We start from the raw sequence: 26,284 nt of genomic DNA, 5'->3' as shown, positions 1-26,284 counted from the left end.
GCCTGTGCAGAGGTTAATTTCCAGACAGCAGGAATTGCATTACTTTTAGGGAAGATCGTCTCCCCCATACCATATGGAGGCATGACACAACAGTGTCAGTGTGTGTACACAAGGGCCTATAGGATGTGCATTGTGCTCCTTGTAATCTTATCAAATCAAGTACTGTATGCCAAAATATCACTGCCACCTGCTGGCCAAATATTTTTCAGCAAGACAGATGCTCACTTCCCATGTATTCCTCATCCATACATTACACCAGGACATTCGGTAATGACCAACTCTGCACCTAAATGATGACATACAAGGCCTTAACGGGTATTATAGATTTATTATTGATCTGCATAGTGATTTGTCATATCGGCGCAGACAATCCCAGAGTGCACATTAAGTGCTGTTAAATAGGTTAGAAAAACAAATGCTATTTTAAAAAAAATTGAACTTTTTTTGATTATTTTTTCTCATTTATTTAACAAAAAAAAATAATAATTCAGCACTTCCCCTGATGTCAGAGGCTCATGCTTGTATTTAGTGAATGGCCTTGTATCCAGTGTCTTGAGGTAAACTTGTTTGGTTATACATAATTCTACTGTATAGACGGCTAGGCGTGGCGTTACCTCCGGTGACTCTTCTGCGCTTGTTTTAATAAAGTGTCGAAATCTAGAGACTCAAATTTACTTCTAACAGGAGCCGGATCAAAGTCGTCACGGTTAGAATCTGGAAATATGGGAGGGGGAAAAAAAATAAATGAATAAAATTCAGATCAGTGGGTCATTTTAGCCACATCCACTGTGCAAAACATCATAACATATAGTAAAGCTGGGTCAGTGACTGGCAACATGCAAGGTATTACTATTACCAGGCAACCTGTGAATTTTATCTTGTAATACACCCCATATAAACAATGCTGACATCTGCTTTACAAATGACTATTACGGTCGCTACTTACCAAGATCGGCGTAATTACTTTTACAAAACTGTCTTCTGCCTCCAAAGCAGAGATCAAAAGGCAGCTCATCGGGGAGGCGCAGTTTGTGGCCATTCTCTATAGCAGCAAAGGCCTCTCTGGTGCAGCGGTACGTCACAAAACCATAGTTATCACTGGGGGGAAAAGAGAAGAAATACACCTTAATACAGCAACTACAGAACGTAGAACAGGTCAGGAGCAGAGAGGCCTCATCAAGCATCTAGAGCGCTACTAAATTTCATGGTTTCATGTTAATTTAATGTCCAGTCAAGTCGCTTTATGAGATGTTGGGTCCTGTGGCGACTCTGATAACCCCTTTTATGAGCTATAGAAACCAGTGTATGTAATGTGTAGAGGCCTGACGGCACTATCTCAGCTCCACCTCTACTCAAATGAACAAGAGCTGATCTGTAACAGTCTCCACCAGCCAGTGTACAGAGCTGTCAGTCTGTGGCTCCATGCACAATGCACAGACTAGAGCTCACATGTAGGACAACTAAAAATCTCAAATTAAGGACCAATCCTAACTCTAATCCAAATTAAATCCACTATAATGTCCTACACAGTCATCCAGGAAAGTGGCAGATATTTCTGTGACTATTCCCTTCCTCTGACTGCCTCCACGTGCCAGTCTCCAAAACAACCTCAGATAGTGGACATTGATTTTCAGGTCTCAGAGGTTTCCACTACAAATCTGCCACATGTGAATCCCCCCTCCTCCATACTTCAACAGGAGCTGTAAAATAAGAATACTCACCCCTCTTCTCTGAAGTGAATGGTACATTCCTCTATCTCCCCAAAAACAGAGAAACGCTCTTTCAGCTCCGATCTGGTCATCTGACTGTTGATCTTGCCGATGTACACGACTCTCCTCTCCTCCTGAAATAGCAGAAACGGTCATTAACAACGGCCATAAGTAATAGTGACTTGTTAGGTTCCCCATCAGGGGTGTTTGACACCGCAAAATACACCAGACTTCAGAGCAGCGCACTGTATGACGGTATAATCACTTCTATAAAATTCTTACAATATTTAGATACTGCAAGTATGTCTGAATTATTACAGGCCAAGTAGAAATGGCTACACCCATAGCTTATAAATACACCTACAGACTGCAATGGCTGATAACAGGGAGCAACAGACTGTACGGCAAAAGTAAATCTGCTAGACCTTACATGCTGTGCTCACTACAAGGTGGCACTACATTACCCAGCCAAGGTGCCATCACCCCCATAACTAAACGCAACTTTTACTTATGCAGGTAGGAGACCGCCTTCAATTTAGGCATTAAAGGGGGTTGACCAGAATGTTAAATTTACTTTAGTTGAGCCAATGGCTTCTTCAGGATGGGCACAGGAGATCTGGAATGGTTCCATTCCCTGGGTCACATGATCAGAACCTAGGTAGGGAGGCAGGGGCGGAGCGACACATGAGACAGGGACTGATCACGTGACTAAGTGTTCTGAATCAAGGCAGGACACCGGAGTCCATTATGAAGAATCCACCAGATGAAGTAAGGTGTAACTCCGCAAAACCCCTGTAAAAGTTAAGTTCATCCAGTATAGGACTAGTAACTTTTGGAACTCCAGCAGGTGTGAAACCACAACTCCCAGCATGCATACTGATTCAGCTGTACAGGGGAATGCAGCATGCTTGGACTTGTAGTTTCACAACCAGATGTTGCAGATCCCTGCTCCAGTAAAATAGTGAAGAGTCTGCTTTTAGGAGTAGCGCCACTTTTGAACCTGGACAGTGACTGGTATTACAGCCATGACCAAGTCAATGATACAATAGCAGAGTATGGATGAGTTTGGCTGACTTTGAGCAGATTTGTAATCTGACATGCCATGGCTCTGAAGCCAATTGTGTATGGAAACCATAAGCAGCAACTCCTTTACTGACATGGGAGAAAAAACCCTGTATGTAGGAAGGACCATGCAAATTCCTAATGAAAACAAATGAATATTGACTTGCAGTGTGAACAGACCCCAAACTGCAAAGATGATCCAGTTTTGTAGATTGTGTAGTATTAGCCAAAGCCCTATTATGACCTTCCCTGACTGCCAGTACTTACTATGGCTCGCTCTTTGTGATACATTCGCCTCCTGTTGTAACTTTCCCTGGATTCGCACCTGTCAAACAAACGTCACATCAGACAGATGCAAAATATAAAGACTATCGCCTCATATCTATGTATACAAGCAAACAGAGGCTGTAAATCTCCTACAGCCATAAACCTACCTCCGGCTTCTGCTCCGGTATCTCCGCCTGTAGGGTGATCTGGATCGTGACCTAGATCGACTAGAAGAAGGAGAGTACGACCGGGATGAATAAGAGGAAGATCGAGAGGAGCAACTGCTAGCATAGCTAGATCTGGAGGAGGATCGGGACCGACATCTACTTCTAGATCTATATCTGGATCTAAGTAAGAGAAGAGACAAGATAAAGCCACATGGAACAGAAGAGAACATCAAAAGTAAGACAGTGAGGAAATGGATTGCCGACTGCCATAGAAATCAGTTTTACAGTGTCATAATGCAAGCGATATATAAGCTGGTTTATCCTCCTTGCTCCCTGTAACGACTCTTTGCACTTTAACCCCTTATTGCCTCCAGTAGACCATGTCCGAAGACCAGCCCACAGTGATCCATCAATGGCATCAAACTAATAAGGGGGTGGCAGGGTGAGGCAACCCCTTAAAGGTTTAATTTGGTTTTAAAGAGCTATACTACAGACTCTTCAGGACACCATCGTATTTGTTATCAAGCTGTCCATACTTGAAATTACTAAGTCCCTCACACCAAAACTTCAAGCACCTTTACAACTCTTTAAAGGGGCCAGTCTACATAAAACCTATTAAAAAGTTAATTCTTCTTTCTAAGTTACATTTTTCAGTCCTTTTCTGCTGAGTCTTCATCATAACACAAAACACACATCTGACTCTGCAGTCATATTTAGTAGGTGAACTAAGATATAAAGGACAGTAATGTCTGCATGGTCAGACTACACAAGTTCAGTTTGTTTTACCATGAAACATGTTATCTCCATAGAAGTTGTAGAAACAATATGAAAAGTTTAACAACCTGTTGCAAAATTGCCTTGTTTTAGACCCAATTCACAACTGTGTTCAGGTTTCCCCAAACTGAAACCTATATGCATTAAAAAGCGGTTACCTAAGAATCCACACGGACCCCATAGACTGTAATGAGGTCCATGTGGTTTCCATTTGTTCCCGCAATTATAGTCTATGGGGTAATCGCTTTTTAATGCGTATAAGTTTAAGTTTGTGGGGTTCTCAAGTGAACTTCCTGAACGGAATACGGAACGCAGATGTGAACCGGGCCTTAGATGCATACCATGTCGTCTTTTACATCAGGTAACAAGCCAGTGAACCCATTCTTGACAAGTGCCATATAGGAGGTAACACGAAATATACAGGACATGTGCAGTATTACTACTAGCCAACATGACATGCACATGTTAGATTAGATAAAACAGAAGTGATACAATAATTTGACAAACTATAAATACAAAGTAACAAACCCTAATGTTAAAAACATGACAAGAGTCGCCTCCTCCAACCCATAACACTGGGGACTATTGTTACACCAGTGACCTTAAATAACCATCTTCTGAAGTGACCGAGACTGAAAGGTCTGAAGTCAGATGGAAATATTGTGGGAAGTAATCTGCACCCTGTAGTCTGGGCCGTCCGCCAGCACCGCTGCCAACCAACTATGTATGTAAACAGTGCAGAAGTCTTCACATCTACATTGTCACAGACTAGTGTACTGTGCACAGTCTAAAAACAGAGCAGCCCCCCTCTCCTGTGCCCCAGGGTCTGCTGGGTAACCCTAGCCAGTTACATCAGAGTTCTTGGCTCTTACATTTCATACCATCTTTTTGCAGTTACCAGTACAGATGTATATTTAAGGCTCCGTTCACATCATTGATAATCTGTGACAGTACAGTATAATAGTAATATCAATAAGGAGAAGTCGGCATGAGCAAGACAACTATTAGCACTGACTACAACTCCCAGCATGCATATTTACTTTACTATTCTTGGAACTCCCAAAAAAGTGGATGGATCTTGCTGGAATGATAAAGATTGCCAACCCCTGCGACACTCCATATCACCTGAGGAGGCGCCGTCTGTGACCTGAGCACTGTAATCTATAGATAACAGCTGATCGCTGGGGATCAGAACTGCTGCAATATACCATGTGACGTGCTTAGAGACATGGGGTACTAAAAGTAGTGATCAGGAGAGTGGGGCCTCCAAATGCCCCATGTGAAGAGAGCAAACAGATCATATTGATAATTCTGGATCCTTTCATGTAGAGTGAAAGTGGTAAACACCAACTACTATAGTCTCTGGTTAGTTTTGTAGCTATACATCCTGTATGTGGATGTGGTTTGGGTGTGGGAGATTATACATTAGCAATTCTATCAATTGTAAGAGCATATTCACAAAGATGTAATGCAAAGATATCTGCAATGGTTCTAGTCATACGACCGAGGTTTGCAGAAATCCATGCATCTGCTGTAGAGATCAGCCTGTTCACAAGTATGAAGAAGACGTTATAGCAGTAAGTGTGTTTGCATGCAGCAGATTTGGTGCAGAAATTGGATCGCGCGCACAGCTGAGCACCGGCCTGTACAGACTTACAGAGCAGAGTCAGCAGTGTTATCTGGCCTTACACTAGGATTTGACACATGTCGCACGCTCTGCTTTAATGCGATCACCCAGCCTGTGGTATAGACCGGTCGGATGTCAAAACATTCAGCAAGTGGTGGCAATAGAGGGGAAAAAAAATCTGTCCGCAACTGTAAACTCCATTACCTCAGAGGATGCCACTGCTATAGAAACCAATCCTATGTCTACAAGCTACTGTTCACATACAACATTAAATGAGATTGTAAAGGTTGTAAGATTCTGTTCCACATTCCTTCGCGGGTCACATGACCACTAAAATTGGTAATTGCTGGAGAGGGACCAGTGATGTCACAAGTCACCAATTCTTTACCAGCAACCACTAAGACCAGTGACTTGTCTCAGTCATAGGAATTTATCGGCTTGTGGACCAGGACTGTATAACAGAGCTGGGGATAAAAGACTTTGACGTTTACCAAAAATGAACAACCCTTAGAGATTGTAAGCACAAAGATTCCAGCACCTTCAGTAGGATTGCCGCTGTTATTTTAGGCCTCTTTTCGCCGCTTCAGCTTTTTAGACAAACCCCAATATTACATGACAGAATTCAGCAGCAAAGTAGTCTCATGTAAATGCTCTTATAGAAAACATTCACATGTGACGGCATATATAGGATTGCTGGAGATATGACCTCTGGGACACCCCTTGAACCTGAGACCATAAGGTCACAACCCTGTAGTCACCCGGCCTTGTAGGAAGTGAATAGGGTTGTACTGCAGGTTCATGTAAAGCCAGGTGGTAGGCACTATTACCACCGCAAAGCTGTGTACGCATCATTGTTACATCTCCAAAAGTCGTCTTATAAAATTTGCAGGTTTTCTGCTTTTTCAAGATCTCTGCTTGCAGCCAGTGAACAGGAGGCTTCAGATTACAGATCAGCGAATTATGATGAGCGAATAGTATTCGAAGCTCTAGTTTCGAATACCTCGCTCCCATAGGAATGAATGGAAGCAGCTGAAAACTAAATGGTTGAGCGCCGGCCACTTCGATTCATTCCTATGGAGCGAGGTATTCAAAACTAGTTTCGAATACTATTCTCTATTCAAGATCAATTTTTATCTTGTGGAAGATGGCAATAGATGCAGATCAGAAGGCCATTTGGTGGACACCAGCAAAGAGTGGAACATCCCACTGAAATCAATGCAGGACGGAAGGCAAGATGTCATCTGAACCCCTTCCTAGTCCACACAAGGGTTCCCAGGAATGACTGCAGACAGAGACCTTGAAATTTGTCACAATTTGATATAAAAAGAGCCCCCCCGGGAACCAGAACACAACTGGACACTTACGTTCTTCTCCTCTTTGAAGCAGGTGACCCTGATCGAGACCTTGAGGATGAGGAGGATCTAGAGTCTGATCGGCTACCGCTGGACCTGCCCCTCCAGGAGGATTTTTGGGGACTGGGGGAACGCTTGTATTTCCTATAGCAGCGCAAAGCCCTCCGTGAGGTCGAGGAGCTTTCATTTTTCAGATCAGTTCTACTCTGTTCATTCTCACTACGGCAAGGCGAGGAATCTGGAGACATTAATACTGAATCTGGTGGATCGGTGACTGCAGACTCTGCCATAACATTAGTCCTGTGGTCCAGGGGATTGCTGCTAGCATTATGATTGCTATCACAAGGTGCAACTGGAGTGGCAGGGCCACTAATGGTACTTTGGTTGGGAACAACTGAAGGTGCACTTGGCGCAGATTGCTTAGGGCAGGCTTTGTTTTGCGGACGCTTGTTGAATTGCACAATAGGTTTGATGGTGATATTCTGATGGTGCTTCACGTTCCAGCGAGAGCCTTCCTCACACTGAGCTGGTGCGGCAGGAGGTGCACTGGTAGGGACAGGCTTGTTCTCTGTTCGCTGGCTGGACAATATGCAATAATCGTGGTCACCAGAGGCCACGTGGATAGGAGGCAACACCACGGCTGGTGTAGAGGCAAGATTGCGGTTTTTCAGGCGGCTTTGTGGTAATGGCTTGGGCTCAATGAGCTTTGTAGTCTTCGGAGGTGAACACGTCTTCTCTTGGCCATGCAAAGACTTGGACTTGCCAGTGACTGGCCCAGGTACCACAGACTTCCAGAGCTGATGCGGGGGAGTTGCAGGAGGGGTAAGACCTTTGGGATAGAAATGACCTAGAGTCACTTTATACCGATACAGTATTTACTACAGACATTTTTAAGAACTTTATATTGTAAATTCTTTTAGTAAAGATGAATACTTTGCACTCCTAGTATATACCTGGCTTATTTCACAGCTCATCTCAGTATCATATTTCACCTCCCACAATGCACTACTCCAGCTGAATATGTTATTACATGCCCTACAGCCTCTCCAGGCCCCAGACAAATCGGGGGAATATAGTGGGTGGCTCCAACCACCAGCAGGGGGCGCAAGGCACATATTATACAAGGGACACTCACCAGCTGTATTCACCAACTCCGGTGCCAATAGTTTGTCATGAATCTTTTTCTCCAATGTTTTCCCAGTCCTGTTAAAGAAACAGAAAGAGGCGCAACATTAGATCATCGCTCAGAAAAACCCCAACTACACGCTGCAAGCTAAAGAGTTGCTTAATGGGTTCGCCCAAGAAAATATAAAGTGCAGGCAGCAGGGGAGGGTTAGAAAATAAAACCCTCTGATGTTTAACTGCATCCTCCTCTGTTCCTGGGCAGGTCTGGCCATCACCTCCAAGGCGGTGTTTGTATACAGAGTGGCTTCACATTGATGGGACTGCGGCAGTCAGACACCGCTCTTGGCTGTATACTGCTCAGAGCGGTGAATGGCTGCGGCGCTCCCGACAATGCCGTGTCACTCTGTACACGCACAGTGGCAGTAACAACCAGTGCAGGAACAGCAGGGATCATGCAGGTAAATGTCAATGAGTTTATCATTTCTACCACCCTCCACACACACTGCATACATCTAATTGCAGAACCCCCAACAAGGAGGTCAGACACATTAGATGTCGGCTGAACCCACTGACCATCTAAATGCTTATAGAAGTCATCAGGCTCTTCACCACTAAGATTTCACCATGCCCAAGAGGCAGCACCCGAATCTCCACCGAGGACATATGCAAGCTCAGCCAAGCTTGCAATTTTTTTTTTAAGGGGTAGTAAAAATCTTGTAGAACTTAGTGACAGCCAATACAGACCAGGTATTTTGGAAAGTTGTAAAAATGTTCCATGCATGGGGAGTAGCAAAAACAAATCTAATGCAAGCTATACAGCCATGATCCCATTTACAGGGGCTCTTCAGGACGTGTCCTCTCCTGTATAAGCGGCAAGGCACTGGTATTGTTGGCAGTCACAGACACATGAATGGCAATTACAGTAATTTAAGGCAGGACTGCTAGTAGCAGTATAAAAGTATTACAGAAGTATTTCATATTTACTCCAATGTGCAATATGGCAAGTACACGTCTGCATATTGTACCGCAGGCCGCAGCGTGTAGCTGTAGGGTAACTCTTCTACTTACCCGGAGTTTCCTACAGCCAATCTATCAGGACATTGAGGGAGTCGCTCCTCCTCTTTAGCTGCAAAGAACCAAATGTGTTAAACTACTGTAGTTAGGTATGGAGGGGAGGGGGTCAAACAAAACATACTACATAATAGGAAATTTAGAATTTGCATTGTGCTCCTGAATATTACTATGGGGACATTCTAGTGCATGAACGGGTCCCTGCAGTTGTGTAAGAATATTGCCGATACGAAACTTGTGTAATGATCAGAATATATATATATTTTTTTAGGCCAAAATAAGTAGAGGAAATTAGAAACCATTTATTTATTCTTTGCTTTTCAACCACTCCTGACTTTTGGCATAAATATAATATAGATGAAGACAGTTCTAACCTGCAAGTGTGTACCGAGCCAAAGCTAAATGGATGTACACACGGCTGCCTACAGATTATGGCTAGCTAGTCCTAGTTGGGGCACATCTCTATTTTAGAATAATATACTTGATCCCTGTAAGTGCTTCCTGCAGAGCAAGCTGTTCCCAGTAAAAAGGGGCCTGTGCAGACTAAGCACATTCTCCCCCCCAAACAAAGAGGCAGGGAACAGCCACTGGTTCAGTACAAGAGACGTGTGTATTTGGGGTGGTGGGTGACACCATAATATAAAGGGGAAAATAAACTGTAAAAATATAGTGCCACACTTACCTTCAGACTGCTCAAACTGCTCGAGCAAGCTGGTAAGGTCCGAAGCCTCAATACCTACAAGAAAACAAGACCATTAACATTCTAGGCACTAGTGACCCTAGTCAAGGATGCTACAGGGAGAGTGTAGTGTTACATGGCTTATATACAGAGTAACTGCAGTAGTGATGTCATAACTATTGCAACCTAACACTGCTCTCAGCTGTATACTGTGTCTGGCTGCCGTGGTCCCTCAATGTCACGTTACAGCTGCCGCTGATCTGTATATAATAAGCACAGCAGCAGAAGTGACAGGGGGGAGGATGCAGGCAAGTATCCATGCATTTATATTTCTAGCCCAAAGAACCATTTGCATTCAACTCGGTGATCTTGGACAATCCCTTTACTAAAGGGATATTTGACTGGCAGGGGTAACAAGGTCATTTTGAATCTGTGTCACATTCTCTTCGACTCCTAACATTTTAGGCTTCAAAAGACAAATTTAGTAAAGGGGGACTGTCATAACAGGGGGTCATTTATATATGTGCAAATCCAGGAGATCACAATGGGAAAGGCCTTCAATTTTGTAACATTTATATCCCCCACAATGGTGCTAAAACCAGGCAAAATATGCAGAAAACTATTGGAGCAGTTCCTGCCGTCTCTGCCACGATGTAGCTCCAGAGCGGCGATGTATTGATTTATTTACCTGATTCACAAGTAAGACTTTTCTCGGTCTCCTTCTGATCAGATTCGGCCATCATCTGGAAGCTTTCGGCAGATGCACAGAGAGTCTCAGCACTTGGAGGGAGGACAGGACCTTTATCTTCTTGCTTCTTCACCACCCAGGCAGCTGATGGTTTAACCTCTACCACTTCTGGGGCAGGTACATTTCCTGAGGTTGGAACCTTCTCAACCAACGATGAGTCGTCTGCTTTAGACACATGGACTTCTTGTGTGGGAACTTTGTCCACCATTTGCACCTTTACATTTGGAAGCACGGCCTGCTTTGGCTGCACGGATGTTGAGGCTGCTGTAGATGGCGGCACCTGAATGCCCAGCTGGGTGTTAGCCACAGCAGAGGCAGAGGCCGGCTTTACTTGAAAACCTAGTTTATGGGCTTTTTTCAAAATTTCCATAATTTTTAAGACAACTTGGTTTGCAGATTTCAGATCTGGTATAGGAACATTTGCCGCCTTAGCATCTGCAAATGGTGCAGTTTTAGATTTCATAGCTGCTTTCACTGCCATGTCGGACACATCAGACTTGGGGGCAGTGGCTAATTTTTTGTCATGCTTGATAATTTCAGGTTTTGGAGCAGTTTTGAGCGCCATATTTTCAGACTTCAGTACTGGTGTCTTGTTGATAGGGGGAGCAGTTAGGGGTCTGCTGTCTACAGGTGGGACTACAGTTTCTTGCGGTATCTTCTGATCAGACTGTGCATGGATATTGGTTGCATTGAAAGGAACAGACTGTTCAGGCAAAGCTTCAGGCATCCCTGGTGCCATTTGAGCATTTGGCCAATAGGGTGGCCCTGCAACCCATCCAGTAGGATGTACTGGTGGCACTGCAATCGGTGGAGGCGGGAATGGAGGCCAACTCATGACTGGTGGTGGCTGTACAGGCAAAATTGGCGGAATACCACTTGGATAATGAGAAACTGCAGGCAAAGATGGCATACCAGGATAAAAAGAAGGAGGGACAACAGGCCATGCAGGTGGATAAAATGGGGGTGGCATAGTAGGTGGGTGTGTCATCATCTGAGGTGGAGCAACATCCAAAACAGCAGCACATGGCTTTTCATTTAAAGAATCTTGACTGGCCACTGGCGCTGGGGTCACTGTGGCTGGAACAGCAGCTGAACTGGCAGACACATCTTGTCCAGGAACACTGCTAGCTTTGATCGGTGGGCATGCCTTTTTGTCTATGGATGGCTTATTTGAAGGTGTAGGTACAATTAAGCAAGGCAGCTCTGCCAACTCCGTTGGGGGCTCGGGAACTGTTGGCCATTTGCTACAAGCAAGTTTCTCATTGTCGCGCTCGGGGAGCGTTTTCCGGAGCTGAAATCGCTTTCTGTATTCACTTAAGCTGAGCAACTTGGGTTTTGGTTCCTTTGGTGGCTGTGAAGAGTCTCCATCCTGGACATCTTCAACCTTCGAGGAACCAGGTTCTTCACTACTAGATGGCTCTTCTGCATTGCTCATTTCAGAAGTGACAGACACATTTTCTTTGTCAGACTGTAAACCATCAACAGCAGAATTTTGAGTCTCTTCAGATTTGGGATTCTCATGACTTGGGTTTTGCTCTACATCTTTAGCCGCCTCATCAGCTCCTATTGTATTTTTTGCTTGTTCGTCTCCTTTATTAACAGGTTTTACTTTCCTGTCCATTTTTTTCTCAGGGTTGGAAGTTTCCAAGGTTGCACGAGTTCTTGCCTTGTTGCGACCGACTCGGGATGAGCGAAGCTCCATCTGGGACTCCTTTTTCACCTGGTCCAATGTTTTTGTTAAAAAGTCAGACTCCTGCAAGGAAGGGTTATTAGGCCGGCTTGCCGGAGTATGGGCGAGACTTTGCACTGGTACTGGCTCTGCTGCATCTTGAGATTTGTCTTCAGTCGTAGATTTTGTTTTAGTTTTTGACTTTGATTTAGAGGACTGCTTGTCTTTACTCGATTTCTTCCCTTTTTGTGGTATCTTCTCCTTAGCGACTGGCACAGTCGTGATTTCTGGTTCAGTATTCTTACAGTCTTGATCTGGCACCTCCTTAGGGGCTTCATCATTTGTAGGCTTTACATCAGCCACTGGAGGTTGAGGGGATGCAGCTTGTAACGGAGGCAGAACCTGGTAGTTTACCTCCATGGGTTCATGGTTAACTTCATCAGATTTTTCTGTGCAATCCACTTGTATATCATTATTCATGTCTTCCTCTGGATCACCCAGCTCAGTTAAGGGCAGGTGGTTAGGTAGATTTTCACTTTCAATGTCCATGTCACCTGTAGACAGCAACATGTTCTCCGGTGTCTCCACCACAACAGGTAACTTTATACATTCTCCTTGGTCAGACACAATCTCGAGAAACACTGCGTCACTCAGAAGGTTTTGTCCCTCCTCGGACTCTAGGCACACGGTTATGGTAGGTAGGCAGTAATCGTGCATATACTTAACCAAGTCATTAATGGCAACGTTTTCAGTATTAATGATACATGGAGTGCCCTGCTGTAACATCTGCTCATCTCCATCATTAATATCCGCTTCTGGGTCTACACAGAAGGTTTTGTCAAGTGCAAGTAAACTAGAGTTTTTATTTGTGATATTTTCTGGACACGGCACTTCTTCATCCTCGCCATCACTTCGTTGTAGGATTTCCCCGGCTTCTGTCCTGCGAGTTAAACAACCTCTTACACTCCCATATCGGTTACGTCTCTTTGGTGTAGAGTTGAGGGTATCTGGAAAGAGTTCCCAGTTTGGCCCAGAACAGCGCCCATCAACCTGTAATGGAAGAGTGAAAAATTACCAAACTTAACGCCATTGACTTACAGCACTACAGAACACGTCTGAGAGACCTCAACAGAAAATGCAAGTTAAAGCTGTTTGACCCTATGCACATAGAGGAACACAGGTCGGTCCATACTTTATCCTGATTTCTCAGTCCGTAAGAGACCTGGACTCCCTGCACCTTAGTCATCTATGTCACCGCTGTCTGTATATATTATAGACGCAGGGAGTCTGGCTCTTCAGACTGGGAAATCCGCACAACTGGATTCCTTCAAGTTCATGAGAACTGAAAAAGGTTGTTCAGATTTTTAAAAAATAAGTGGTTTGTTTTTTTACTCAAGAAATACAGTCCTATGAAAAAGTTTGGGCACCCCTATTAATCTTAATCATTTTTAGTTCTAAATATTTTGGTATTTGCAACAGCCATTTCAGTTTGATATATCTAATAACGGATGGACACAGTAATATTTCAGGATTGAAATGAGGTTTATTGTACTAACAGAAAATGCGCAATATGCATTAAACCAAAATTTGACCGGTGCAAAAGTATGGGCACCTCAACAGAAAAGTGACATTAATATTTAGTAGATCCTCCTTTTGCAAAGATAACAGCCTCTAGTCGCTTCCTGTAGCTTTTAATCAGTTCCTGGATCCTGGATAAAGGTATTTTGGACAAACAATTCAAGTTCAGTTAAGTTAGATGGTGGCCGAGCATGGACAGCCCGCTTCAAATCATCCCACAGATGTTCAATGATATTCAGGTCTGGGGACTGGGATGGCCATTCCAGAACATTGTAATTGTTCCTCTGCATGAATGCCTGAGTTGATTTGGAGCGGTGTTTTGGATCATTGTCTTGCTGAAATATCCATCCCCGGCGTAACTTCAACTTCGTCACTGATTCTTGAACATTATTCTCAAGAATCTGCTGATACTGAGTGGAATTCATACGACCCTCAACTTTAACAAGATTCCCGGTGCCGGCATTGGCCACACAGCCCCAAAGCATGATGGAACCTCCACCAAATTTTACAGTGGGTAGCACGTGTTTTTCTTGGAATGCTGTTTCTTTTTGGACGCCATGCATAACGCCTTTTTTTATAACCAAACAACTCAATCTTTGTTTCCAAAATGAAGTTGGCTTCTCCAAATGTGCTTTTGCATACCTCAGGCAACTCTGTTTGTGGCGTGCTTGCAGAAACGGCTTCTTTCTCATCACTCTCACATACAGCTTCTCCTTGTGCAAAGTGCGCTGTATTGTTACCGATGCACAGTGACACCATCTGCAGCAAGATGATGCTGCAGCTCTTTGGAGGTGTCTGTGGATTGTCCTTGACTGTTCTCACTATTCTTCTTCTCTGCCTTTCTGATATTTTTCTTGGCCTGCCACTTCTGGGCTTAACAAGAACTGTCCCTGTGGTCTTCCATTTCCTTACTATGTTCCTCACAGTGGAAACTGACAGGTTAAATCTCTGAGACAACGTTTTGTATCCTTCCCCTGAACAACTATGTTGAACAATCTTTGTTTTCAGATCATTTGAGAGCGGGCTGTCCATGTTCGGCGACCATCAAACTTACCTGAACTTGAATTGTTTTGTAGAAAGAAATGGTCCAAAATACCTTTATCCAGGATCCAGGAACTGATTAAAAGCTACAGGAAGCGACTAGAGGCTGTTATCTCTGCAAAAGGAGGATCTACTAAATATTAATGTCACTTTTCTGTTGAGGTGCCCATACTTTTGCACCGGTCAAATTTTGGTTTAATGCATATTGCGCATTTTCTGTTAGTACAATAAACCTCATTTCAATCCTGAAATATTACTGTGTCCATCAGTTATTAGATATATCAAACTGAAATGGCTGCTGCAAACACCAAAATATTTAGAACTAAAAATGATTAAGATTAATAGGGGTGCCCAAACTTTTTCATAGGACTGTATAATGTATAATATATATATTTATTACAATTGGCCTCCCATTATGTTTGTGTATTTAAGATCTCAGTTTGACTGGATCGATGCGTTGACTCTTAGGCACTGTTCACACGATGCTTTTTGTAAAGGTATAATTTTAGTACTGTCTGCCTGTCCCAAGAACTCACTGCAAATTGTACAGCGCTGCGGAATATGTTGGTGCTATATAAAAATGTATTATGTAATCTGCTTAATTTAGTGTTAAATATGACCCTACACCCAGACTGAGCTTCCTGGATCATCTTGTAAAAAAAGCTTGTTTTACACAAAGAGATGCTAAATATCTGTGTAAAACACTCAAGGGGTACCAGTGTTCATGGATCATATACCAGTGTTCATGGATCCCCATATATTTCAGTGTATGGAGGGGGTTCAAACTATATATTGATGGTCTGTGACAATGGACTGCCAAAATAAGTGAAACTGATGTGGCCATGTGACATCCGGCAGCATGTCAGGGACATCACACAGTCAGTATTTACAATCGTGTGACTGCAGTCTTAGGGTTCCTGGCCATTTCAGTTGAGAAACAAACCTGCTCCAAGCAGACTGACGCCTAAAACTTGTGAATTGTCAGTAAGAAGTTAAAACACTAGGTCTCTTACTTTGTTGGCATTGGCCCTGCGCTGGCTGTCCACCGAGTACATCTCATGATCAGGCGGGGTACGTGATAAACAAAGTAACCGCTGTAACGAAAGACAAAACATAAACTTTAAAAACAGAACTTCCATAATAGTCCACAAAGAAGGTACAAATATCTTTTTGGAACCCCAGTACAATGGGCTCAAAACTTCTAAAGTACTTACTGCGCTGCCATCTTTATCCCTTGGTGAAGTCAATAGTTCCGTATCGGGAATGGTGTCAAACGGAGACAAATTCTCATCATCCGCATTATCCAGTATCTCTGTTATCGCATTCAGGAGAGACCGTTCATTTTCTTCATCAAAAGGATCGCTGAGCTGCAAAAAGAGGAGATACAAGCATTTATATGGGCTGTACATGGCGGCTTTCTTTCAAAAACAGCACCACATCTGTGCACAGGTGGCGTTTGGTCTCATAGCCCGACCACATTTACGTTAATGAAGTCATGGACTGTGTCATGTTTTACCAATCGCCAGTGTGAGATAGAAATTGGTGCAATGCAAACACAGATCAAATCTCTGGGTCTTACATCATCAGCCTGGGCTCCAGGATCGTCAATGATGGAAATGATGGAATTGTCTATGTAGCCCTGAAGGGTTCCCAGGATTCCTCCTGCGTCCAGAGATGACAGAGTCAGATCCGAGAGGCCATCACAGGTGTCATCTTCATCCAGGTCTGGACACTGCAAAACAATGCACAAGAATAATGTACTAACCATTGCACCCAAACACACATAGCAAGGATGGACTATATACTGTAGGGGGCACTAAAGAGACATTTCTTCCTGCTGGGGCACACGTTTTGCCTCACTGCTTGTAGGACTTTTTGCACCAACCGAATATCGATAAATAAAATATTCAGCAATATGAAAAATCCAAAAACTCCTAAGCACAATGAGCTGTGAGGCCCCTGGGATTTTTCAAGACCAGTATGTGACACCCCAAAGTCGTTTTATAGAATTAAGATAGGTCACTGACAACTGGGACCTCATGAATCATCTGGTTGCATTTGGGTATCAAGCACAGCATCACACATTGTACAGTGACTGTGCTGGATGTTGCAGCTTAGCCCCATTCACTTGAATGGGACTGAGCTACTGCAGCATGTGACTTTACCAGCACAGGCAAGTAATCGCTCACAATCACCAGCCAACTGACATTGCTTCTTGTAAGAGACAGCGATAGACCAAATGATATTGGCGACTACTTGTCACACAGTAAACATGGCCGACAGCATCAAATAATAGTCCTGCTATTCTTTACACCAGTCCTGTAGTGCCACAGAGGACAAAACTAAATGCAGCACCAGGGCAGGAATCCTTGGCAACCCAGACGCTCCAGATATATCCCAAGGAGTAATTCTAGATAAAGCCCAAGACACAGCGTCCTGGGAGCCGAGACAAGAAATACAGGTCAGACAGGAAACACCTGAAGAAGAGAGACAGATGTAGAAACCCCCGCGCTGAACATCACACAGTAAGGTAGACGAGTGAAAACAACTGGGTACATGTACTGAAGACTCTGCCTCATATGGAGGAGCTTTCATTTCAAAGTTGCTCCTGAAGATGACAGGTGGATTCTGACTGGTTACTACAGGACACCGCTCCACTTGATCTTGTCGTCCATCGCTGTACTGCAATTGTTTGCAACAGGCAACCAGACCACCTTAGCCATTTTGTAGCCCAGCGCTAGGATTGTAAGAGCAACATCCAAATCATATGTCCATGTCGTGCTCCTATAGCACCGCCATACCGCTAGCACAATTCTAAAATTCACCAGTTTGCAGACAGTCATTACCTGACTTTGAATACTGGTTTACTTACCAACACTGCTTATCGTAAGGTATAGCTATTGGGGGCAAAGGTTACAAAAAAAAAAAAAAAAAAAAAAGAGGCCCCTAGTACCTAAGGCCAGAATCCTGCAGGAATGCAATCTATAGTCGTTGACCTTCGCTCAGATCTACCCAAAAACAATGGAGATTATCTGGAATAGCCGAGGAGTAAACGGAGACTACAAACAAAACCACCATGACCTTACTGTGGGTCTGACACCAGACCCTGAATCATATCATGTATCCCAACAATACAGTATTCTGATGTGACACACCGTGTATATTCTACACCTGAGAGGGCAGGAAATGACTTATAATTACTTACCGGCAGCCATATTAGGTCTCATGGGGCTGATTTCTCTGCCACTGACACCTAAAAGCCTCTACCCACGTCCTCTCACTTCCCACATGTGCAGAGACAACAGAACAGACGATTACCCTAGAAGAGCCTGAAGAACCCCCTCCATATTTTACATTCACAAACTGCAATTTCAAGAAGAAACCTGAGGATTACACACATCAAGCCTTATTCACACGACCACGTTCCATCCATGAAACAATCCAGGTTGCGTTTTCCAGACTGTGATTGCCAAGTTATGATGAAGTTAACGCCCGAACTGCTATCAAGCTCTGTGCACATGACTGCGCACCCATAAACGTATCAGGGGCCAGGACCCCAGAAAGGTATAACAGGACAGGCAGCTATTTCTATCCATTTTGCAGCCATGGCTCTTCTAGAATTGTGTCAGATGGCACCTGCACATGCTCTAGAGCTACATACATGACCGTTGATGTGCACCAGTCTGTGAAAAATGTAACATATAACACTTAGATGATGTCACTTGAACATGCCCGGACTACAAAACAGAGAAGTAAGACATGCGCTAAATTTCCAGGTTCACAGCCCCACCCGATGCAAGGGGCAAACAGCTAGCACACTGATGAAAAACACAATTGTATGCACGAGGCCTAAATGTTGCAAAAAAAAACAATCCATTCAATGAGATCACAATCTGTAACAGCCTATGGCTCAGGATAAGCGGCACCAACAAGCCTCCCATTGGAGATAGACGTCAAACATATCTCTTATATACAAAAGTGCCCTATGTGTGTTATTATGAAGTATTTCTATAGTTGGTGAAGTTTCCTGGCCCGTATTAAGTACCGCTTATCTCGTGTGAGCTTCTTTGTATCCAACACTAACAGGGCACAAGTGATGGTCATATCAAGTGCAAAATTACACATTGCTGCAAAAGCCTAAAAGAACAGTGTCCCTTTAAGCAGGCCTAAAAACCTGAATCCTAATCCAGAGGAGCGAGCGGATGATTCATTCATTACCCGACCATGATTCATATAGAGTACCGGCTATTACAATGACTCAGGGATCCGCGATTACTATTACAAATTAGACGCGTTTAATCTTCATGGGACAGCACCAAGTAATGCTTCACTCCCTCCAGTGGTGGCGCTGCATGGAAACCGAAAACTTCTCACCAGATCCCTCCTTAAACTACAGCTGATCGCTGGGATGTCAATTAGCAAAATCAACAAAAAAAACAAACATTTTCTACAAATTGCCCTAAAGTTGGAGAAAAACAAAACAAACACCACCACAATAAAGCAGCGAATGCCAAATCTGAACTAACCCGACCTGCTGTTTCATCCAGCACACTACTAGTTAATTGTGATGTCAACAAGAGGCATGGGAGAGAAGCCACCCGCACCACCACGTGTGTGCAGCCGCAGCGCTGATGTGTACACATGGCCGGAGCCTCCTCCTAATACAGGCTGGGAGCAATCCATACACATCAGCAGTCCGTGCAGCTCCGCAGCGCCTCCCCTCACACCACCGCACTGCCACTGCTATAACATATGGACCTATTATGGACAAGTAGTAACTGATATACTAAGTCTTTGTATACATGTGTATATATGCCCTGGTAGCAGCTGTCACCCAACCAAGACTGGACAACAACTCTCAACATCACAGCAGCCTGGGAAAGTAATCAGCAACCTGTGCCACCCAGGTCACCGCTGATCAGCTGACTAAAATGGCCACACAAGTCACCAATATACAAGCTCAGAGGTTCAGGCAAGCAAACCCCCACAATCCCATCCAAGTCTTGTAATGAGACGTGCAGCGCCCCTTTATTCCAGGTCTCTTCTACGGTATGGACCTGACCACAGAAGACTCCGGTAGGGGCTCATGGACCTTGTCCCCAACCTCTGCTGTAACAAGTCCACTGCTAGGGTAGGTGGAAAACAGTCACAGATTGAGAGGGCATTGATATACACTGACTGTATATGGTCCGTGGGGGCTGTATATCCAGGACTGACCACCGCCGGGTATATAGTACATGATGCAGTGACCTCCCACATGGCCCAAATCACTACTGTACAGAAAGCTGTCATTGTAGTCCAGTAGTGAGCGGAAGCTCATTGCATCATAACCATGGCGGTTTCAGCATAAGGGTGGTGGTCCTAAGACCCCCCAATGTAACTGTATATACAGTCACGCCCTTAACAGAAACTCAGCGCTTCACCAGCTCCACAACTCCCATAGAAATGCATGGAGTAGCCACAGACACAAACACTAGTCCAAGCAGGATATTCAGGACCCCATTGTTGTGATCAGCAGGGGGCCTCAATGGGGATGACCAGACATCTAGCACAGTATAGGTGTATATGGCTGGGGGAGGGGGAGAAGGGATTTGTGGGGGATTCAGTTAAATTCTGGAGGGTGTCGCAAAATATAAATTACTCCAGTTCAGGGGACAAGCAGAACAGGAAGGAATTATTAGGCTTCATGTACAAGACCATAGTAATGACTGTAAGTCTGTGGAAATAGAAAGCACATGGCAGTGTCTGATCATCACTGACCCATCAGAGCAAGGGACGGAATGAGCGACAAATATTAGCAAGACTAGGACATGCTTAAGATTATGTGAAGGGTCTCCAGAAAAACTCAGGTCATGTGCACGGGGTCCAAGTGCAGAGAGATTATAAAGAGAAAGCAAAAAGTTATCTAAAGTTATTATAAAGTATCTCAGACCGGGAATAAGAAGATTATCAGTGTTAATATGGAGGGGGAGAGATGTCCAAAGTTGTTATAACACATTATGGGGAGGAGGGACATTATTATTATTAGGGTTGGGGGGGTCAGAGTTGTCCATTACTTATCTGGTACAAAAAATTAAAAATTACTTGCAGAAGAGGCAACAGATAGAATAAAGTCTTAGACACCAGGAATGGTGCAATAACATCCCCCCCCCTGCCCCAGGAGATTTGGTTATTATACAGTGTCACAGGTCATAGTGATGAGATTATACATTATGATATGGGATTATAATCTATAACACTCCAACCCACCTGTAGATTCTAATCTCTAGAATAGTCTGTAATAACTTCTGATCCTATACAGTAATAATAATGCTCTATTACTGATAGGCAGTGACACTGTATAGAGGGGGTGTGTATATACACACAGTATACAGCTGCCAGTGCAGCATGCTATATTACACAGCCCCCTTGCAGATATTAATATTGCACCCACTACACACGTTACAGCCTCCCCCTACAGCATTAGCCGCTGCCCCAGCCCAGCCCTCGCTCCGCGCTCCCTGCCGGCTGTTCCTGGGGCGTCTCCTCAGCCCTCCACAAACCCCCGGTCGCCTCCACGTGTGCCCCGGCCTCAGACACCCCAAGCAGCCCCGTGTGAGGACGTGTCAGCGGCCGTGAGGGAGCGGCGAGAAGTCCCGGCCTGGCCCCAGCACACACACGCGTGTCTCTCCCATCCACGTGTCACATGCAGCCGGCTTCTGCAGCGCCCTGCTCCCCTCACAGCGGCCGCACCGGGTCCGGACCGCCTCAGCCCGCTGCCGCCTCCCTAGCCACGTACCTGGAGAGGGCCGCCAGCGGTGAAGAGCTCCATTCCTCCGATGGTTAACGTCTCCTCGCCCGCTCCCCACCGCGCCGCCATCTTGGCCTCTCAGCTCCGATCCTGAGCCGGCAGCAGCAGCAGCTCCACAGCCGTCCAGGAACACGTGGTCCTTGCCGCATGGGAGGGGGCGGAGCTACGAGGCTCCCACTGCCCGGAATAGAGCGGCTGCATGGGAGGGCGGCCATCTTGGTGGTGGCAGAAGGGCTGACCATAATTTATACTGTGGAGGAATTTAATGAGGTGTCATGGAGGAATAAAACCTATTATACACGTGTGGATGTCATAGGGTGTAATAAGTAGGTAGTAGGAACATGCAGAACAAGACCTAAAGAGATTAAAGTCAAGGCACAGCGCCCCCCATAAGAATGACAGCTAGAGTGCCCCCTAAGTGACAGCTGCAGTGGCCACATAAGTGACATCCACAGAGCTGCCATAAAGTTTCAGCTGCAGTACCCCCCATAAAAGTGACAGCTACAAGGCTCCTATAGAAGTGTGACAGCTGCAGATCCTGGTACAGGCTCATGTAAGAGTGACAGCCACAGTGATCCCAAATGTGAACTACCATCACTATGACAATAACTCCTGTAAGTCTCTTACACTATTACCAGCCTCAGTCCTCCACCCTGGGGGGTTAACGGGGCATCTGGTGTCACAAAGTCACTGGTGGTTCAGTGACGACTGCAAAAACAGCCATCGCCAGGAGAGACGCCATCTCTACCAGCGCCCCAAGAATTCCTCCGCATATTACAGGACTGGGCACTTTTATATGAATAGAATTGGTAACAAAATAAAATATTACATTGATTTTTTTTGTGGCCATTCTATGATGTTTGCTTTATTTCATCTTATGTCACCTCATTGTACTGGGGAGAATAAACCCAATCTGTACAATGTCATCAACGCTTCTGGCACAGGCGACTCTGTAGGAGGTGCAGAAGAAGAAATTATACCCGATCCCTGGGGTTTGGGGGCCCAAACACTTTTCTCCCACAATTGAGGACACTGTGAGTTGGATGGGGCCCTCTGATATTGTGTTTTAGGATCCAGGAGCTTCAGCCTCTGTCCCTCATTTCAGAGCGCCCACGACTCCCGCCCGGAGACCTGGGTGTAATTATACACAGCATTTATGTGTTTGAGTCCTATATTATAGTAGGATAATTGCCACATTGTTGCACACAAGGCTCTTGTACTACACCGCACCTTGTTAGGCCGTGTTCACATGTCACCACATTCTGAGTTTGGCATCAGCTTTCCAAAATCACTTTTGGAACATTGTGGCACAACCAGGCACTGCAGCTGCAATGTGTGCACACACGTGTGATGTGTGGTGTATACAGCCCTGACCCCCTCCATACGGAGCCCCTGTGTGGCATATACAGTCTGACACTATAACACAGCACATTAGTCTTGTGTATCTAAAAATATCTGAAAAATAACTCTTAATAAATAAAGTTTCAAATATTGTTTTTTTCGATAAACTTTATTTCATACACTAACACAGCGCCGTTACAAGTGAGCCATCCCCCGAGTCCTCCCACGTAGGCGAGCATCAGTCTATCCGTGACGTCACTTGGCGCGAAAGCCTAGCGCGCACTCGGCGCTGATAGGTTGTGTCGTGCCGAAACCACGCCCAGACGCTTGTTTTCGCGCGAATTCAGAGAGATGCGTGGTGTCCCCGGGCTGGGGCTGAACACGTGGTCTGCACAGGAGGACATGAGGGGCCCATGTGACGTCACTGCTGAGTGCTGCAGCAGAGGGGCGCAGTAACCCTTACATGACCACAGTAGAAGCCTGTACAGGGGCAGCAGTACTGTATAAGATCGTGTTATGTGTAGTGCAGTGTACATCTATATTGTATATGTGTAAGATAGATGGATGGTGTGTAGCAAATTTAGCTCCGCCCACTTTCATATTGACTCCGCCCATTCTCATTAATTTTTCATGTGCCCGCACACAGTATAATCCTCCTACAGTCACCCGTAAATTATATGTCCCCCCCTCCATCTCTGCCCACAGTTTCATGTCCCCCCTCCATCTCTGCTCCCAGTTTCATGTCCCCCCTCCATCTCTGCTCCCAGTTTCATGTCCCCCCTCCATCTCTGCCCACAGTTTCATGTCCCACCCTCCCCCCTTCATCTGCCCCAGTGTCATGCGGTTCTCCCCACCAGTTTCACAGACCCCCTACATTATGTTCCCTTCAATGTTTAACACACTAAAACACTTATTCTCGCTCTCACTCATACACATAGTTGTAGGCGCGATGTGATGTCATCACATCGCGCCTACATATGCGGAAGCCGAAACTCAGCGTTAAAGCATAAGCTGAGCTGTGACAGCTCCTGCTTTAATTACCTATGTATTCAGTTCACCGGCGTCCTCTGGATGCCAGTGAGTTGAAACCAGGACATGCCTCCCGCTAACCGGGACCGCGGCACAGAACACCGAATCCGTAAATATCCCGCGGAATTCAGGTCGGTTGGGAGGTATGTGTGTGTGTATATACTGTATATATTTATGTTGTGTGGGGTATATGTATATATATATATATATATGTTTATACATAACTCCCAACTTTCAAAGCATAGAAAGGATAGTATGTGCGGTGTGTTATGCACGACACAGCAAATTTAGGTCCGCCCACTTGAACATTGACTCCGCCCATTTACATCCTTATTTTTCTTTGTGCCCCCCCTCAGTATAATGCTCCTACAGTCGCCCTAATATTATATGCCCCCACATTATAATGTTCCACTCCAGCTTGTCCTGGACTGGCTTAGGTAAGAAAAAATGCCGCCCTCCCTGGGGCCCTGGCATAGCGCCGCCTGAAGCGGTCGCTTCAGGTCGCCTCATGGGAGGTGCAGCGCTGCTGGTGTGACAGTTTAAACTGGGGGCAAATAGAGGCAGACATGTCCCCCTCCAGCTCCACAAACAGCTTAATCTTACACTCTATCTGCCCCCTAGTTTAAAGGGATCCTATCATTGGATACCCTTTTTTTCTCCTTAACTCTTAGGAATAGCCTTAAGAAAGGCTATTCATCTCCTACGTTTAAGATAAGATAAGATAATCCTTTAATAGTCCCACAGTGGGGAAATTCCAGCATGTTACAGCAGCCTAGTAATACAGGTACAGGATAATACACAGTAATATATTACAGGACACACATATGCTGAGAAGAGAAGATATACTAGGAGTCCATAGCAGCTAAGGAACAGAAGAAGAAAGAAGGAAGACTTCATCGTCATAATCATTAGTTCTCTGTGCGGAGTGATCTTCGCTTGGTCTGATGTAGATTATACAGGCTGGTCGCGGTTGGAAGCAAGGACTTGTGATAGCTCCTTCTCACACTTGGGGTGAAGCAGACGGTCACTTACAGTGCTGCCAAATCCCATAAAGGTCCCATACATGGGGTGGGAGTTGTTCTCCCGCATGGAACTCACCACAAACAGTATCCTTCTGTCACCCACCACCTGTACTGGGTCCAAGGGGCTCCCCAGGACAGAGCTGGCCCTCCTGATCAGCCTGTCAAGTTTATTTCTGTCCCTGGTTGATAAACTGCTCCCCCAGCAGGCTACACCGAAAAAGATGCCACAGAGTTGAAAAAGGCCCTAAGAAGTGTCCCCTGGACTCCGAAGGCCCTCAGCCTCCTGAGCAGGTAGTGTCTGCTGTGGCCCTTTCTGTGCAGCGCCTCCAGGTGATCAGCCCAGGCTAGTTTATTGTTGAGGAGCACACCCAGATACTTATAAGTTCTTTAGATGTCTTCTCCGCACCGCCGTTCAGTAGAAATCCTGGTTTTCCTCGGTATGCAAATGAGTTCTCTTGCAGCACTGGGCACGGTCCCCAGTGCTCAAACAGCACTGGGGGCGTCCCCAATGCTGCGAGATAACTCTCTAGCACCACCTCCATCTTCTTCTGGAACGCCCTCTTCCTTATCTTCTTCCATCCTGGGTTTCAATCTTCTAGGCCTCGGGCAGAGCCGACTGCGCATACCTGGGCCACAAGAAAATGGCTGTTTACACAGTAAGCTGGTGCAAGCGGCCATTTTATTGTGGCCCAGGCATGCGCAGTTTGGGCCATTACCGATATCTCTTCACTGTCAGAAGGGCGTTCCTGATGGTCTGTCCATAGCTCTATACTGCCAGAGGAGGCTTTCCTGACGGTATGTCCATAGCTCTATACTGCCAGAGGGGGGCATTCCTGACGGTCAGTCCGTAAATCTATGCTGCCAGAGGAGGCGTTCCTTACCACCCAGCCATGATATTGATCTGTGAGGAAAGCTCCCCCACCCAGTCCAGTACTAATCTATTGACGAGTACTATCAGGGTGGGTGGGGGGCATCATGGCTGAACAGTAAAGAATGCCCCCTCTGGCAGTATAGAGCTACGGACGGTATATCAAACCGCATGTGCCCGAGAACATGAAAAGTGCTCTTTAACCCTTTTTTTTCCTTGAAGTATTCTTACTGCACTGCATTTTGTCCCCACACACCTAAAACTTTTGCACAGGCCTGTAAGTATGCCGCGTAAAGGTCAGTTGTGCTGAGAATACTTGGGTTCTGGGCACATCACTGCCTGGCTGGTCAGGTCATCGCTGGTAT

At 45.3% G+C, this 26,284-nt stretch overlaps 1 protein-coding gene across 1 annotated transcript; it reads right to left on the bottom strand.

Annotated features, from left to right (window-relative positions):
* Positions 1 to 318: 318 nt before the first annotated feature.
* PPRC1 (PPARG related coactivator 1) lies at positions 319 to 21,791 on the bottom strand. The gene is made up of 14 exons (XM_075258512.1): positions 21,648 to 21,791; positions 16,449 to 16,601; positions 16,084 to 16,236; positions 15,883 to 15,963; positions 10,522 to 13,300; positions 9,837 to 9,890; positions 9,152 to 9,209; positions 8,094 to 8,161; positions 6,971 to 7,787; positions 3,206 to 3,385; positions 3,039 to 3,096; positions 1,722 to 1,843; positions 947 to 1,098; positions 319 to 714 (listed from the first exon to the last, which is right to left on the bottom strand). The coding sequence occupies exons 1-14, from the start codon at positions 21,726 to 21,728 to the stop codon at positions 611 to 613; spliced, it is 4,860 nt and encodes a 1,619-aa protein (XP_075114613.1). The 5' UTR covers positions 21,729 to 21,791; the 3' UTR covers positions 319 to 610.
* Between the last annotated feature and the right edge of the window lie 4,493 nt (positions 21,792 to 26,284).

Source organism: Leptodactylus fuscus, chromosome 10 (genome assembly GCF_031893055.1).
Source record: "Leptodactylus fuscus isolate aLepFus1 chromosome 10, aLepFus1.hap2, whole genome shotgun sequence".
In the NCBI taxonomy this organism is placed as follows: Eukaryota; Metazoa; Chordata; class Amphibia; order Anura; family Leptodactylidae; genus Leptodactylus; species Leptodactylus fuscus.
This window is presented reverse-complemented; position numbering and strand designations above follow the sequence as displayed.